The following is an 18,460-nucleotide window of genomic DNA, read 5'->3' as shown; positions in this document are numbered from 1 at the left end:
TGCGACGTTCCGGCCTGTTGCTGTTGGAGTTGTCCATGAGGGTCCTGATGTTCCAGGTCCCTAACTTCATGTTAGAGGAGTGTAAGATGCCTGTGCATGAGTTCTCTTAACGTGGGGTGGTCGTTGCACACTGGCAACCACACGGGCTTAGCTGAGCAAGGTCTTGGTCTAGTGGCAAGTGGGTCCAAGACGACTGGAGACCAGGCACTGCTCTATGAGCCTAGTTGCCTATGGCGAGATGTTGGCCACAGGCTGGCGCTGGGTAACGCCCTTGGTGGTAGGTGGTCCGAGGCTTGTTTAGGGGTAGACATTGGGAGGGTCAGTGGCCCACTGGGGTTCAGAGTGGGAGGGCAGGGGGGTTCACAGCCATAGTATTCACCACGTGCTGGAGGAGGAGAGGAGGCCAGGTCACCAGTGGGGAAGGAGAGGTCCAGTCATCGCTAAAGAGGGGGGGGGGGGGGAGGCCAGCCCACCCAGTCGCCATTGAGGAGGAGGCTGCCTGTTGCTGCAGGAGGTCCAGCCATCATCGAGGAGGCCCAGACTCTGTCGTGGAGGAGAGGCCCATCTGCTTCCGCTGGAGATGTTCCGAACACCGCTGGGGGGGGGGACAGAGTCGTCGCCGGAGGCCCAGTCGCCGCCCAGTTGCCCAGTTGCCGCCGGAGGCCCAGTCGCCGCAAGAGGCCCAGTTGCCCAGTCGCCGCCGGAGGCTCAGTCGCCGCAAGAGGCCCAGTTGCCCAGTCGCCGCCGGAGGCTCAGTCGCCGCAAGAGGCCCAGTTGCCCAGTCGCCGCCGGAGGCCCAGTCGCCGCAAGAGGCCCAGTTGCCCAGTCGCCGCCGGAGGCTCAGTCGCCGCAAGAGGCCCAGTCGCCCAGTCGCCGCCGGAGGCTCAGTCGCCCAGTCATCCAGTTGTCCAGTCGCTGCCGGAGGCTCAGCCACTCAGCCGCCCAGTCGCCGCTGGAGGCCCAGCCGCCCAGTCGCCGCCGGAGGCTCAGTCGCCGCAAGAGGCCCAGTCGCCCAGTCATCCAGTTGTCCAGTCGCTGCCGGAGGCCCAGTCACCCAGTCGCCGCCGGAGGCTCAGCCACCCAGCCGCCCAGTCGCCGCCGGAGGCCCAGTCGCCCAGTCGCCGCCGGAGGCCCAGTCGCCGCCGGAGGCCCAGCCGCCCAGTCGCCGCCGGAGGCTCAGCCACCCAGCCGCCCAGTCGCCGCTGGAGGCCCAGCCGCCCAGTCGCCGCCGGAGGCTCAGCCACCCAGCCGCCCAGTCGCCGCTGGAGGCCCAGCCGCCCAGTCACCGCCGGAGGCTCAGCCACCCAGCCGCCCAGTCGCCACCGGAGGCCCAGTCGCCGCCGGAGGCTCAGTCGCCCAGTCGCCGCCGGAGGCCCAGTCGCCGCCGGAGGCTCAGTCACCCAGTCGCCGCCGGAGGCCCAGTCGCCGCCGGAGGCCCAGCCGCCCAGTCGCCGCCGGAGGCTCAGCCACCCAGCCGCCCAGTCGCCGCCGGAGGCCCTGCCGCCCAGTCGCCGCCGGAGGCCCAGTCGCCGCCGGAGGCCCAGCCGCCCAGTCGCCGCTAGAGGCCCAGCCGCCCAGTCGCCGCCGGAGGCCCAGCCGCCCAGTTGCCGTACAGTTAGGTAAAAACAACAGGAGTACATCATTCAGCCCCTTGTGCCTCCTCTACCATTCAATTAGATCTTGGATGATCTGTACCTAATTGCATTTATCCTCTGTATCTCTTGATATCCTTACTGAACAAAACTCTATCGATCTCAGTCTTGAAAGCACCAATTGTCCCAGCATCCACAACTTTTGGGGCAGAAAATTCCAGATTTACACTACTCCTTTGTATGAAAATGTGCTTCCTCATATCTCCTCGTTCTTGATTCCTCCGCCAGAGGAAATAATTCATCCCTATTTGCCCTATCGAATCCTTTTAGCATTTTAAACGCCTCGATCACATCACCCCTCAATTTTCTATACTCAATGGAAGAAAAGACAAGTTTACGCAACCAGTCCTCATAATTTAACCCTCTGAGCCACTCTTTATGACTGGATCTCCTGCATCAAGGCCTCCCATGCCTAATCCATGCCTGGGGTTACAGTGGCTGCAGCTATAGTCGTTTCCAAAATAAGACAGTTGCAGCTTGAAAGGCAGCCAGGAAACATTAAGAGCTGTTGGCGACCTGTAACCATTCCATTCCTGATTTGGGCGTGTGCCCAGCACGTCATGCACTGAATACTGGGAGCAAGATCAAAGTACCTAAATTGGCTACCTTACAGCATTGGGTGAGGTCTGCTTTCTGTCCCACAGGCAAGGCAGATACTTAGAGAAGCTAGCTCTGTGATGGGACCACATGATCCACTCCCATTTTTACACTAAGCCACCCTTTTACTGCTCTGACACATACACTGTATAATTCCATAGGATTGCTTCGCTGGAAGAGTAACTTAAGAAAGTACAGAATGAGAAAGTATCACTTGCCCTCAAGCTTACTTGTGCTACTGAATTAAGGACAATTCAACCATTATGGGCTTGTTCCCCGTTTATCTAATCTCCTGACACAGATAAGTAATTTCTCTCTCATCCTCGCAAATAATCAGGCAAGACATTCAGAACATCAATCTAACGTGTAAACCAGTCAACCTGTGCCAATTACAGTTTACACCTGAATTTCCTTGGGCCTCTAGCAGGATTGAAAACAGCTGCTCAACAGGGTAGTTTATCATCAAGAATTATAGTCCTCCTTGTAACCTTCAGTTCTCGTCCAACTTTTTAAAACACTTAATCAAACGCTTCGTAAGGTAAACTCTGTTTTAATTTCACTTTCGAGATTGATCATTCACAACTTATTTCTTATCCGTTGCATAGTCATCTCACTTGAACATTTCACGCTTGTGAGGGATGTTGGTGCTGAGGAAGTTAACACTTTTCCATTTTCGACCTCCGAATCTAGAATTCCCAATTGGGCATGAGCCTAACTGGAAGTAGTCTGGTTCAAGAAGTCCACTCATCCAACCCTGAGTGCACTGTGCAAGAGCCCATTCCTGGCCTCAGTGACATTTGGGTTAGGTAGATTAGCAAACAAAAAATGGATCTGCGTGTTATGCACTTTTGTTTCTGTGTGTTGGGATGAAGTATGCTCTTTATCATTTTTATAAAAGCAGAGTTAATAGAAACCTAAGTGGACATGGAGTTGGGCAATAAGAAGCAAGACCGTCAGGCAAGAGGAATGGAATGAACTAATTACTTCCTCTCAATTAGATCCCTCCACAACACACACATTGGCCGAGAGTAGGTTTTTTCCATTTGTTCTTGGGTGCAGGTGGCATTGACAAGGTCACATTTAATGGCCATCCCCCCCCATTCCCTTAAAAAGCTGGTAATGGGCCGGCTTCTTAAATTGCTGCATGACTTGTGGTGATGGTACTCCCACGATGGTGTTGGGTAGATAATTACTGCATCATCCAGCAATAATGTAGGAATGGCAGTGGTATATGTCCAAATCAGGATGGTGTGTGACTTGGAGGTGTTGGTGTTCCCAAGATTTTGCTGCTCTTGTCAGTCTTGGGGTTAAAAGTCATGGAATGGGAGGTGTTGTTAGAACAAGTTTGGTGAATTGCTGCAGTGCATCCTGTTGATAATACATACTGCACCACATTGTGCTAGTGGTGGAGGGGATGAATATTGAGTCCAGTTACAGGGGCACTGATCAAGCAGCTTGCAGATAGCGGGTAGTGTTACATTATTTCAGGGAGTGGTGGCCCCTGTCCTTATGAACCTTGCGTCTGACTGGAAGACTCATTGAAGTCAATGAAAATAAAAATTGGAAGAAAAGTAAAACTGATTCGTTATCACCTGATCTACACTATAGGACAAAGTCAAAATCTATCTCTTTATGTCTGAAAATCCTTCCAAGATCTTTTGTAAGGGCTGGTCCAACTCAATTTCTGTTACCATCTTACCCAGTCTTGTGACATTGGGAGACAGCATATCATGTGCAGAATTAATTCATCATCAAACAGAGTAACTGGAGTAGACCATTCAGCCCCTCAAGCCATCTGTGCTATCGCATTTCAAGTGGATAATTTTGACTCTGCATTGGCTACGTATAGCTCTGTATCACTTGTATTTGACTATCGAATTGTACTTTTGCTACTTCAGGAACATGTTCTGCAGTTCTGGTGGCAGCTCATGAAGCATCTTCTTCAGAGTTTTCTCAAGTGGTTTATGATCACTCTCACCACAAAACCTGCAGCAGACACATATTGGTTGAAGTTTGGTGGAAGTTTTTGCACCCAATTAATACAGCACAATGTGGGCATACCTGGACTGAGCATTGGTCCTCCTGTAGCAATGTGTAGGAATGCGACACATTCCTAAATTGGATGCATTGACACCAATCCTCATTAGCTTGGTCATGTCATAATACTTCAGCAGTGGGGTTTTCTGTCACTAACTGTTGCAACTCTTGAAAACTTCATCATGCTAGTGGATGAATGGGTAATGCGTAGTGTAATTGTTAAACTTTTGTTAATAAACCAACTGGTTCTTAATAGCAATGTGTTGCTATGAATTCTTAATTAAAAAACACAAGGAGAAAACACATTACAATGCTCATCAGTCTAATGGCATGCTAATCATTTCCAAGTTGCAATGTTGGAACATCTGAAAGAATTGACAGGCAATTACCTGCAAAGTTCACTATATCAGATGTTGCTGTAAGTTTTTCTGTTACTTATTTTTTCAATATTCGAGACTGTTCACTGATTTTCCATCTACTTACAGAATCGTAGAATGTTACAGCACAGAAACAAGTCATTTAGCCCATCAAATGTGTATCGGTGCTTTTCTCCACATTTGTCCCTTAGGTGAACCCCACTCTTCTGCTCATTCCTCATACCCATTAATATTCCTCTTTTTGAAGAGTACTATTTGATTCCTCTTGAAATGTAGTTATGAAGGTTGTAATGTATGCACCTGTGAGTCTGCTCACAGGTTTGTAGAGCTGTTACTCCCTGGAGATGTCCACCGGTACGCTCGCGGCCTTCTGCAAATGCATGGCCGATGCAGTATAATGTGGATAAATGTGAGATTATCCATTTTGGGGGCAAAAACACTAAGGCAGAATATTATCTGAATGGTGGCAGATTGGGAAAAGGGGAGGTGCAACGAGAACTGGGTGTCATGGTTCATCAGTCACTGAAAGTGGGCAGTCAGGTACAACAGGCGGTGAAGAAGGCAAAAGGCAAAAGCATAACTAGGGGATTTGAATATAGGAGCAGGCAGGTCTTACTGCAGTTGTACAGGGCCTTAGTGAGGCCTCACCTGGAATTTTGTGTTCAGTTTTTGGTCTCCTAATCTGAGGAAAGATGTTTTTGCTATTGAGGGAGTGCAGCGAAGGTTCACCAGACTGATTCCAGGGATGGCTGGACTGCCATATGAGGAGAGACTGGATCAACTGGGCCTTTATTCACTGGAGTTTAGAAGGATGAGAGGGGATCTCATAGAAACTTATAAGATTCTGACGGGACTGGACAGGTTAGATGCGGGAAGAATGTTCCCGATGTTGGGGAAGTCCAGAACCAGGGGACATAGTCTTAGGATAAGGGGTAGGCCATTTAGGATTGAGATGAGGAGAAACTTCTTCACTCAGAGAGTTGTTAACCTGTGGAATTCCCTGCCGCAGAGAGTTGTTGATGCTAGTTCATTGGATATATTCAAGAGGGAGTTAGATATGGCTAAGGGGATCAAGGGGTATAGAGAGAAAGCAGGAAAGGGGTACTGAGGGAATGATCAGCCATGATCTTATAAAATGGTGGTGCAGGCTCGAAGGGATGAATGGTCTACTGCTGCACCTATTTTCTATGTTTCTATGTTTTTATGTTTCTAGAGCTGTTGCTCCCTGGAGATGGAGCATGCAGTGTCCACTGGTATGCTCACGGCCTTCCATGAGAGGTGGGTGCCAGAGGGGCTTGAGTGCATCATCACCCCCGGTAACCAAATTTTAATTTGATTTTAATGTCTAAAGTTTAATTTGTTTAAGTTGTCGTTTTTAGTGCTCCCCCCCACACCCCCCATTTTATCCAGGGGGCACTTGTATAATTTGTGTTTTTAGTACCCTCAAAAAAAAAAACAAGGGGGCACTTGAAAAGTTTTTGGAGTATGCCTCCCCCCCTTTAATCAGGGGGGCACTTGATTACTGATACAACTAAAAATAGTTGTAGAGCTAAAAGCAAAAAAAAAGTTGTAGAGCTGCAGCATTGCGAGAGGTTTTATTGAGTCACAAGACTCAATAAAACCCCAGTCAGTTGGGTCTAGGTCATCCACGATGATGTACGTAGTTATGAGTCCAGTGGATGAACTGGTAATGTGTAGTGTAATTGTTAAACCTTTGTTAATAAACCAACTAGTTCTTAATAGCAATGTGTTGCTATGAATTCTTAAGCAAAGAACCCATGAAGAAAATACATTACAAAGGTGAAATTGAAGTCACTGAAAAGGAAAAAAGAAAGAACTTGCATTAAAATCCAGACGTCCCAAAGAGCTTACATTGGGTGAGGTGTAAAACAGACTGAAAATTCACTATTGCCCATTTTGTGCTACCACTGGAGATTAATTTCACCCCCATTTACTTTGCTCCAACAATGGTTTGTGGTTATAGAATTCCACCCACTAAGCAAAGAACTTCTTTGTTCACCAGCCTTTAACTGTTTTTATGATTATCTTAAATGTGTACACACTCTTCACTGACTTGCCAATCAATGGACGAAATTTATCAATGTTTGCCCTATCATAATCTTAAAGACCGCTCTTAACTCAGCATAAGAAATAGGAGCAGGAGTAGGCCATTCAGCCCCTCGAGCCTGCTCTGCCATTCAATAAGATATTGGCTGATCTGCTCTTGGTTTCAACTCCACTTTCCTGCCTGTTCCCCATAATCCTTCACTCCCCTGTCGTTCAAAAATCTGTCTATCTCTGCCTTGTTCAATTACCCAGCCTCTCTGGGATAGAGAATTCCAAAAATTCACGGCCCTCTGAGAGAAGAAATTTCTCCTCATCTCCATCTTAAATGGGCGACTCCTGATTCTGAAACTATTGCTCCAAGTTCTAGATTCTGTCACGACGGGAAACATCTTCTCAGCATCTAGCTTGTCAAGCCCCCTCAGAATCTTATGTGGTTCAATAAGATCACCTCTCATTCTTCTAAACTTCAATGAGTACAGGCCCAACCTGCAAAACCTTTCCTCATAAGTCAACCCCTTCATCTCAGAAACCAACCTAGTGAACCTTCTCTGAACTGTCTCCAATGCAAGTATATCCCTCCTTAACTAAGGAGACCAAAACTGTGCGCAGTACTCTAGGTGTGGTCTCATCAACGCCCTGTACAATTGTTGCAAGACTTCCCTACTTTTATACTCCATCCCATTTGCAATAAAGGTCAACATTCCATTTGCCACTAGTTACTTGCTGTACCTGCATACTAACATTTTGTATTTCATGTACTAGGACATCCAGATCCCTCTGTACCACAGCATTCTGCAGTCCCTCTTCATTTAAATAATATTTTACTTTGCTATTCTTCCTACCAAAGTGGATAACCTCACATATTCCCAAAGCATACTCCACCTGCCAAATTTTTGCCCACTCACTTAACCTATCTATATCCCTTTGCAGATTCTTTGGGGCCAAAATTCAGTTGCGCAAGAAAGTTGGTGCACCAATGATTTTTTTCTCTGTATTTACCGTAGAGAAAATGTAGCATAGTGGGGATGGGCTATAGACTCAAAGGCAGGCTGAGGGGCTGAATATGTGTCGGACCGGGATTCCGCCACTGTCAATCAGCAGTGGAGTAGTGGTGACGTCGCAGCGCGTCTGCATCACCATGCTCTCTCCCTGCCGTTAAATCTGCCGTTGATCTGTCATTCTAGATCTTTGGCCACTGGAACACCAGGGAGGGTTTTGGCCGGGCCAGCAGCCTGGCACCCAAGAGGCAGCCAATGGGCAGGCTGGCCAAATACAGGGAGCTCTATTTTGCCTGCCGATCGAGAAGTCGGCCAGCAAAAATAAATACATGGCGACCGCAGCAGTGGGCCCCCCCCTTGAAGGGCTGCCGCACTGCCGGGCCGCACTCAGTTCGGAGAAGGTGCACCGACAGAGAAAGTTGTCGGGGGCATCGTGCGGCGGGGCAATGAATTTTCAACCTGAATTTAGGCCGGTTCATTTTTAAGCTGAGGGAAAGTGGCGACGCACGTTCTGATATTCTCTTGCGGCGGTCATCAGGATCGGGCCGAATCGGGAACAGGCCGAAAAATCCTAAATTTGGGTCAGGTCGGCCATTTGACGACAAAGCAGCGGTCACGGGATTCCACCGAATGGCTGCCGCAAACGGACAGTAACGGGTCTCTCTGAGACCCTGAATTTCAGCTCCACTGTGTCCGCCACACAACTTGCTTTCCCACCTATCTTTGGGGTGGTAATTCAGTCTGCTGCTGCCCCTCTTAGTGCCCCGGAAGGTGGCTATGATGGCGGAATGCACTTATCCCCGGGCGGCCAGCTTCCAGCGCCCCGCCGGGACATTCGGTGCTGGTATCGATGGGGCACAGAGATGAACCGCCCGGGAGAGGTGAGCTGGTGTGCAACGCCCCTGGTTGCGACACCGGCTCAATTTTTGGTTGCCACCTGACCTGGAGCGCTCTGTAGCATGCCCTGGTGGGATCGCCTGTGAAAACTGTAGCAACCGCAGTGAGGTAAGTAATGCTGACCTCAGGTAAGTGTGATTGTTTTTTTTTGCGATTTATGTTGTGGTAGCGAGAGCTATGTATTGCAAACATTTTTGGTGTTTTTTTTTTTTCCCCAGGCCTCTATTATGGTGCTCCGAGGCCGGCTGTTTAGCTTCGGATTTTCCCTTGCTCAGCTGGCCTAGCACCCTAAAAGAGGCATGCAATGCCTCCCTTAGCACCCTGCTCCAAGCTGATGAATTTTATGGCGGCAGACGCAAACCATTTCCCGGCGCAAACTTTACCGCTGCGCCTGGGACACCGCCCTAACTGAGGCACGACCGAATTTCCATCTCTGTATCGTCAGCAAATTTGGCTACAGTACACTCGGTCCCTTCATCCAAGTCATGAATATAAATTGTAAATAGTTGGGGCCTCAGCACTGATCCTTGTGGCACCCCACTCGTTACAGTTTGCCAACATGAAAATTACCCATTTATCCCAATTTTCTGTTTTCTGTTAGGTAGCCAATCCTCTATCCAGCTTAATATAGTACCTCCAAACCATGAGCTCTTATCTTGTTTTGTAACCTTTTATGTTGTACCTTATTGAATGCCTTTTCGGAAATCCAAATATGCTACATCTATTGATTTCCCTTTATCCACCCTGCTCGTTACACCCACAAAGAACTCTAATAAATATATCAAACACGATTTCCCTTTCATAAAACCATGCTGACTCTGCTTGACTGTATTATGATTTTCTAAATGTGCTGCTAATACTCCCTTAATAATGGACTCCAGCATTTTCCCAACAACAGATGTTAGGCTAACTGGACTATAGCTTCCTGCCTTCTGTCTCCCTCCTTTCTTGAATAGGACCGTTACATTTATGGTTTTCCAATCTGCTGGGAACTTTCCAGAATCTAGGGAATTTTGGTAGATTACAACCAATACATCCACTATCTCTGCAGCCATTTCTTTTAAGACCCTAGGATGCAGGCCATCAGATCCAGGGGACTTGGCAGCCTTTATTCCCATTAGTTTGCCTAGAACTTTTTCTCTAGTGATAGTGATTCTTTTCAGTTCCTCTCTCCTTTTTTCCCCTTGATTATCTACCATTATTTGGATGCTTTTAATGTCTTCTACGATGAAGACAGTTACAAAATATTTGTTCAAAGTCTGCCATTTCCTTGTTTCCCATTAGTAATTCCTATATTTCATCCTCCAAGTGACCAACATTTACTTTAGCTACTCTCTTCCTTTTAAATACTTGTAGAAACTCTTACTGTCTGTTTTTATATTTCTTGCGAGTTTACTCTCATAATCTATTTTCTCCCTCTTTATTATTTTTTAGTTATCCTTTGCAGGTTTCCAACGAATTCCCAACCTTCTGGCCTACCACTAATCTTCGCCCTCTCTTTCAATTTGATTGCATCCTTAACTTCCTTAGTTGGCCATGGATGGTGCATTCTTCTCATAGTCTTTCTTTCTCACTGGAATATATATCTCGATCTGCAATCTTCTCAGCTACTGTGAAAAAAACCTCACAGGATAAATTTCCATGAATGTTATCCCGCCCGTCTGCCGTAACTGCAGAAATCCTGGAAAAATGGTGCTCACTTCTTAGTCCCTTCCCCCTAAAGCCTAGGCAAAGACTATTAATGGGTTGAGATGTCTTCTGAACCTTTTCAAAGGCTTTCAGAATTATTGTCTCCTATTTTGACAGTTCTCTTTAATTGTCCACTGCTCTTTAAATTTCATTTAAACATGTTGTCAGAAAACTGCCGTTAGCGGAATGGGTGCCCATTTTATAGCCTGTCTGATTTTCCTTACCATTGACAAGGAAAATTGTGCTGGCTGTATAACAGGCACCATCAGGGCTCCCCCCTTCCCAAAAGTGAAAATTACCACCACAGTGTTCTACTCCCACTCCTTGACCCCAATTTCACCAACCAAGGCAGGCACAGTGTGGCCAAGGTAGGTGGCGGGCGTGTGACCCCACTCCTGGCTCCATGCCAGCTTCTCCCATGACTTTCCCCTGACGCGACTTATTAAGCTCGCCCTGCGAGCTTCCCGGCCAATGAAAATGAAGCGGGTCGGATGATGTAATTTGATGACGTGTCATCAGTCGGTTTCCTTAAAGGGACCATGCCCACATTGATTTTGACAGTTGTGCGGTCAGTGTTCTACAGCTTTGAGGTGCTGCAAACACTGACAAGCATTGCACAGAGGTGCACAGCTGCACCAAGGCTCTCCCATGTCTCCCTCCATATGCTTAGGGATGGTGTCACAGCACTCAGGGTGGTTCTCTTCCCTTCCAATGGGTGGAAGAGACCTCCCCAGGATACTAACGCAGCCTAGTTGCACATTGCACAGGAGGGCACAAGCAGGACTGTTGTCAGGAGGATCTGGCTGCAGTGGCACAAGCCTTTCAATGATCTCAGTAGATCACAAAATATTACTGCAAAACCACACAACCTCATCCTGCTGTGCCACTCATCACATCCCCATCACTCTGCCTTACCTACCCTACTCCTGCACATCCTTACTCATACCAACTTACCTTGCACCTCCACCCATCCCTCTCTCTCTATCTACATTATCACTTCCCCATCTCACTAGCCACCCCTCACACTCACCCTCATCTTTGTCCAATCATACCAACTAACAACACACAAGACTAGTGACTCGGGTCTTTTAGCCAATGTTCACGTAGAGTTTCTGTTAATGTGTCGTCAAACATTGAAATCTTTATTTTCAACATTTTGCCTTCTTGGACAGATTTGTGTGCACCTTTGGAAGTGGCTTAGTGAATTGTAGTGAATGGTGAGACATCGGTTCCCCCCTGCATCAGTGATGAGTGTGAAAGGAATGGCTTGGGCATTGCAGGGATGCTTTATGGTGTTGGTGTGGGGTGGTGCCAACCTGGCGCATCATGTGGCAGTCAGGGTGCACAGCTTCCAGTGAAGTAAATGTGGCCATCCTTGGCCTCCCGGGCGGCAATGTGGTCAGGTGCTAATGCCTTGTGTCCTGTGCAATATCATGTGCTTGCAGAGAGGATTGGTATTGTTGTTGGTGCTGATGGTATGCCTGGTGATGTTGGTGTTGGGGCTGATCATGGTGAGATTTTGAGGAGCAAGGTGAGGTTTTTTCAAGGGCATTGATGCTGATGGAATAGATGGCAGCTGAAGTTGAGATGACAGAAACGATCTGTCAATGGTGAGAGAGGTTGCTCCAAGGAGGTGACAGTGGATAGAGAGTTTACTCCAAACAGTTCCAATCTTCCTAAAGCTGAAAGAAGTATTCCAAATCCTGAACACTCCAGCTTCTAACGTTGGAAAATCACCAGCTGTAAAATGGTAGCTTTTATACCACTTTTGCAGCTGTCACCTATTCAGAGGAATGGAGAGTCATTGAAAACCCGAACTACTTATCTGACGTGATCCCCAAGTGCCGTGAAACTTGTCAAAAAGCTGGAAAAATGGTAAGTACAGGGTAAATGCTATTTAAGTACTTTTTAACTAGCTCCTAACTCAGTCAGTTGGCTCACCCGCTGCTTAGTGTCGGGTCTGTAAAGCGGAGACAGACTTGGGAAACTGACATGGTGGCGGGTTCAATCTTTTATATTTTGACGGCGGACCCACCTCCGAACCTGCCCTCTGAGCACCAGAAAAATCCAGCCCCTAGTGTGCTCCCTGCACCTGAAGCTATGCGCATGAACTAAGCTCAAAATATTGATTTCAAACATAACACTTCCATTGGAATCAGTCTAAAAGTCACCACTGGCCAGTCAGGTCTAATGTATACTAACAGCTGAAAGTCTGTTCTATGCCAACAGAAGTTCTAACTTCTGTTGATGAAACTGCATCTGCTTTTGCTTTCCATATTACAGAAAATATATAAATTGGTCGTCCACCCATTTCTCACCCATGTCGTTTCATACCATCGGGTACCGCTGGGACGGAGTCCGTGCAATTTTCGTTGCTTTTTTCTCGGCGGTATGCCAAGCAGAGTGCAGTGGGATGAGCGGAATGCAGCCGGCGGTGTGCGGGCGATGAGTCATTCGGGTCTCGAGTTGTGCATGCTGCTGTGAAGCTCCGCCGCCCCCGAGAGGCACAGACAAGAATCCACAGTGACTGCCAGCCTGATAGCGATGTGCAAGTATGTGGGGCAGAGGGGGGATCGCTACTGTTGGGGGAGATCGCTGCTTGGGGGGAGATCGCTGCTTGGGGGGAGATCGCTACTTAGGGGAGATCGCTGTGGGGGGGGGGGAACAGATCACTGTGAGGGGTGGTGGGAAGAGACTGGGGGGTGAGAGAAATGAGGGACATGGGGGCTGAGTGAAAAAAATTTTTTACAGGTAAAGATGCATACTGCCAACTGAAGCTCGACTTAAAAACTACCTTTCCAGGGCGGTGTGCAGGGTCGGTGGTATGTTGGTGGTAAGTGATCAATTTGGCAATTTTTGGCGGTATGTTGGCGGTGTGCATGGGCAGACGGTATGCATACCGCCCAGCGGTATGTCACTGATGAATTTCCCGCCGGGCAGTATGTGGGCAGTATGTAGGTATTTTTCGATCAATTTGGCGATTTTGGGCGGTATGTTGGCGGTATGTCCACCAATTTCGGGCCCATAGAGCTTTTGGAATGAGCTCAGAGGGAAGCTGCATTGCTGAATCCTGAACTTAGATGCAGTATCATGAGCAAAGATAAAGAAACTGCTGTTTAAAAAGGAAGAACGGGATAGACCACATAATTATTTGTCAGTCAACCTAATCTTGGTGCTGGACAAATTATTGGAAAAAAAATTCTGATGGACAGAATAAATCATCATTTAGAAAGACATGGATTAATCAAGGAAAGTAATCATGAATCTGTTAAGTGAAGGTCATGTCTGACTAACTTGATTCAATTTTTTGAGGTAACGAGGAGGATCGATGAGGGTAGCACATTTGATGTAGTCTACATGGATTTTAGGAAGGTGAAAGGTCCCACATGGCAGACTGGTCAGAAAAGTAAAAGCCCATGGGATCAAAGTGAAAGTAGCAAGTTGGACCAAAATTGGCTCAGTGACAGGAAGCAAAGGGTAATGGTCGATGGGTGCACTTGTGACTGGAAGGCTGCTTCCAGTAGGGCTCTGCAGGACTTAGTACTTGGTCCCTTGCTTTTCGTGGTATATATTAATGATTTAGACTTCAATGTAGGGGGTATGATTAAGAGGTTGCAGATGATGTAAAAATTGGCCGTGTGGTTGATAGTGAGGAAGAAAGCTGTAGACTCCAGGAGGATATCAATGGACTGGTCACGTTTGCAGAAAAGTGGCAAATGGAATTCAATCTGGGGAAGTGTGAGGTAATGCATTTGGGGAAGGCTAGTAAGGCAAGGAATACACAATAAATGTTAGGATACTGAGAACTGTAGAGGAACAGAGAGACCTTGGAGTGCATGTGCACAGATCCCTGAAGGTAGCAGGACAGGTAGATAAGGTGGTTAAGAAGCCATATGGGATACAGTCCTTTATTAGCCAAGGCATAGAATATAAGAGCAGAGAAGTTATGCTGGAACTATATCGAGTACTGATTGGGCCACAGCTAGAGTACTGTGTTCAGTTATGGTCATCACATTACAAGAAGGAGGTGATTGCACTAGAGAGGGTACAGAGGAGATTTACGAGGATGTTGCCCGGGCTGGAGAATTTTAGCTATGAGGAAAGATTGGATAGGCTGGATTTGTTTTCTTTGAAACAGAGGAGGCTGAGGGGAGACTTAATTGAGGTGCACAAAATTATGAGGGGCCTAGATAAGTGGATAGCAAGGACCTATTTCCCTTAGCAATGAAGTCGAAAACCAGGGGACATAGATTAAGGTAATTGTAGAAGGATTAGAGGGGAGTTGAAGAAAAACATTTTCACCCAGAGGGTGGTGAGGGTCTGAAATTCACTGCCTGAAATGGTGGTAGAAGCAGAAAACCTCACTGCATTTAAAACGTACTTGGATATGGACTTGAAGTGCCATAACCTGCAAGGCATCGCACCAAGAGCTGGAAAGTGGGATAGCTGGATAGCTTTTTTTCAGCCGGCACACATACAATGGCCTACTTCTGTGCCATAAATCTCTGATTTTTACTCTTGGGACTAGAAATTTGGCTCGGGCGGTGGCTCAAAACCAAGTCAGTGTAACTGAATATCAGGCGCTCGGCAGCCGATCCGATACTACAAGCCTTCCGCCGCCTGAGATGAATTTCGCGGCCTAAGACTTTACTGTGTTAAGAGGAGGATGAGGGGGCACGATGGAGGGCTTTAAAGTTTCCAAAGTTATGGAGAAATTAGGTGCAGGAACATTCTTATGCTTTATAAAGGGACTGTAAGAATTCTCCGGCAGTTTGTATCGGAATTTGAATTTGAATGATTGCCTTTATTAGCTATTATATTTATTTATATAGCCACTTGTACTGATTATTATTTCTTCTTTCCTGTGGTGTTGCTTTTAAACAAAGCAATGTTTCGCATGCACAGTGTATATATGTCCAACAGATGTCACTGCCTTTCAGAGGTTCATCCATTTTTCTGTCCAGCCAAGGAACTTCTGCTGAAGATATAGTGGCGGAGGAGAAGAAGGGGGAAGAAATTCACCGCGATAGTTTCATGAGATATTTTTGGGAGGTAAAATGTGGTTCCACGAGGGAGTATGAAGTGAGCAGCAGAATTACAAGGTAAAATTTTATTGTTGAACAATGTGGCAGCCAGTGAGGTTAACTGTGTGACTAATGGGGCAATCAGGGTGATCTGCAGGCTGTATGGTATGGTAAGTGTACAGGTAACAATATAATACATTCTGGTTAAAATGGTGACACAAAATGAAGCAGTGTTGACTATAAAAATTTACATCCCTTTGGGCAGTGCAATATATCTTACTGACTGGGTTTGCAAAGATTGTCTTTCGTACAACAAAATGTCTTAAACAGATCTATAATTTATTTTTCAAAATAATGTACAATTTTCTGACATCCTTCAATATTGTTTACCCTTCCAGATATAATGAACTCACAATAATACAACATATATGATGTATTGCGGTTACTGATGAGATATAAAGCAGTTCTAACCACTGAAGGATTCGGTCAACATTAACTTACAGTATCATCTAAACTGCTGGATTAGTATAACCATCTTGAACTCACTCATTGCCGTCATTTGTTATAATATGCAAAATAATTGTGAATTACGATAACAACACTCAGTCGAAAACAGTATTACCTCTTGTTCAGGTAAGTATTTTTAAATCATTGATCATAAGTAGAACATGTGAGTTTCAGGTGATTCAATGTGCCGTATATACTGGAGTAAGGCCCATTGTTGATCAGCTTTGATAAATCCAATTTTGGCTTAAGACTAAAACTATAATGTCAAATATTGTGGTTACGAGTAAAATTTTACTTCATGACCCTTTGGAAGTAATTTTGTCTTTGTATGATTGAATATCGATCAGCCTCCCATTATATATCTCTCCCAATGTGTATCTCTCCCCATTTCATTTCCAGTGATTTAAATAGAAATAATGGGGCCAAGTTTTGGCCTGAGTTGCTCCTGTTTTTTTGGAGCAACTGGTTTAGAATGGAGTATCTTAGAAATTTGAATTCTCGACATTTAGTTTGCTCCAGTTCTAGTCAGTTAGAACAGTTTCAATTTGGAACAGAATTTTTTTTTCAAAAGGGGGCGTGTCCAGCCACTTACGCCTGTTTTCAAAGTTTAGGCAGTGAAAACCTAATCCAAACTAACTTAGAATGGAGTAAGTGAAGATTTTTGTACGCTCGAAACAACCTTGACTACACTTTAGAAAATCAGGCGTAGATTACAAATCAGGCGTAGGGGAGGGGGGGGCGGTTTAAAGGGAAGTTTACAAATATTAAACACTTCAGTTTTACAAATAAAGAGCCATCATCAATAATAAATGATAAATACATCAATAAATCAACCAATAAATCAATCAAAAAAAATTAATAAAAAATAAAAACATTTTTAAAAATCAATAAATAAAACATTTTCTACTTACCGACTGCAGCACCGGGAGTCCTCCAACAGCATGCTGGGACAGCCCCCTGCCCCCCCCCCCCACAGTGTGTCTCTGTCAGTGTCTCTATCTCTCTGTCTGTCTGTGTGTGTGTCTCTCACTCTCTGTCTGTCAGTGTCTGTGTTTCTGACAGCGAGGGGAGGGGGAGAAGGGGGGTGGGAGTGGGAGGGGGAGAAGGGGGGTGGGGGAGGGGAAGAAGGGGGGTGAGGAGGAGGAGGGGGAGAAGGGGGGTGGGGGGGTGGGAGGAGGAGAGGAGGGGCGATGAGAGGGGGAGAAGGGAGGGAGGGAAGGAGAGGGGGGGAGGGAAGGAGAGAGGGGGGGAGAAGTGAGAGAAGGAGGCTGAATGGCCGTGCCCAAGACTTCGGGCTGGATTTACAGGTAGGTGGCGTCGGGTCTTGGGGGGGCAGTCGCGGAGGTCTGGGGGGTGGGGAGGAAGAGTCGCGGAGGTCCGGGGGGGGGAGGGGAGCAGAGGTCGGGTCTCCGGGGGGGGCGGGGTTCGGGTCGCCGGGGGTGGCGGGGGGAAGCAGAGGTCAAGTCGTGGAGGTCCAGGGGGGAGGGTGGAAGAGAGCGGGGGGGAGGTCGGGTGGGAGGAGCCTTATCCACGCAGCCCTAGTGAGGCCATTCAGCCAGGGCTAGGGGCTGCGTGCTTCGAGCCGCTCCCAGAGTTTTGGGCGCCTGGAGCTACTGCACATGCGCACCCACTGTAGCGCGCATGTGCAGAGGTCCCAGCACTGTTTTCAGCGCAGAGACCTGGCTCTGCCCCCTATAGCTTGTGCTGCGCCGCGCCCAGCTCCAGAGGGCCTGCAGGGAGCCGGAGAATAGGTAAGTTTTTTTTAGGCGCACTTTCTGGCGCGAAAAACGGGCGTCCAGGTCCGGGCTGCGCCGTTTCAGGCGCGGCCCGAAACTTGGGCCCAATAACCGGGAAAGATGTATAATGGGCAGCTGATTCAATATCGCCTGCTTTACACTATCATCTGGTCGAAATGACCCACTTTAGATCAAATTCCATCCTTTTTCCCTTGCCAAAGTTACTATTTTTTATCTTCTAAGTTAAATATTTCCTCACCTTCCCTACGACGAGACTATCTGCCATGCATCATGGTGCACTGCTTTGCAACTAACAGGGCACAGAAGTGAGCGAGTTGCTCCTGGGTTCGTTCAAATGCTGCCTCTGAACTGAAATAAAGTAATGGCAATTATTTTTAACAATGCAATTGTCAATCGACTGTGTAGCTTGTAGTGTTTGTTACTAATGTTGAGAATAAAGCAGAAGTCTCAGAACATGGTGTGTATTCATCAGCCTATTCAATTGGACTGCATGTAAACACCTCCAAGCCAGAGGTAACGGGGGACTTCCTCGACCTGACTATGGATACAGACTGTGTAAGACCATGAGTTCATCCAAGATGGCAGTAGGCACGTGGTCTTGCTTGGCTCTGCACGGTTGATTGGAAGCTCCAAAATATTTGACCAGGTTTATAAACAGAGGAACATGAAAAGGTGCCATCATATCACCATTCAAATTAGCTGCTCATCATTTCTAAATGTTCTAAATCTAAAGTGCAAATGAAAAATACAAAACTCAATAAATGCACTACAGTAGTTCACACTGAAACAGATGGAAGCGATGAAAAGCTCTCCTTGCAACTGAGACAACTTAAAAATGTTCCAATCTACTTGGTCCTT

General features: G+C 46.9%; 1 protein-coding gene across 1 annotated transcript; it reads left to right on the top strand.

Annotated features, from left to right (window-relative positions):
* Positions 1-580: 580 nt before the first annotated feature.
* On the top strand, positions 581-14,957 carry LOC139275566 (neurofilament heavy polypeptide-like). The gene is made up of 4 exons (XM_070892737.1): positions 581-1,619; positions 4,148-4,260; positions 5,877-5,941; positions 14,843-14,957. The coding sequence occupies exons 1-4, from the start codon at positions 581-583 to the stop codon at positions 14,955-14,957; spliced, it is 1,332 nt and encodes a 443-aa protein (XP_070748838.1).
* The last annotated feature ends 3,503 nt before the right edge of the window (positions 14,958-18,460 follow it).

The sequence above is a fragment of the Pristiophorus japonicus genome, chromosome 11, assembly GCF_044704955.1.
Source record: "Pristiophorus japonicus isolate sPriJap1 chromosome 11, sPriJap1.hap1, whole genome shotgun sequence".
Lineage (NCBI taxonomy): Eukaryota > Metazoa > Chordata > Chondrichthyes > Pristiophoridae > Pristiophorus > Pristiophorus japonicus.
Note: the sequence above shows the minus strand (reverse complement) of the source record. Positions and strands in the feature narration are given on the sequence as shown.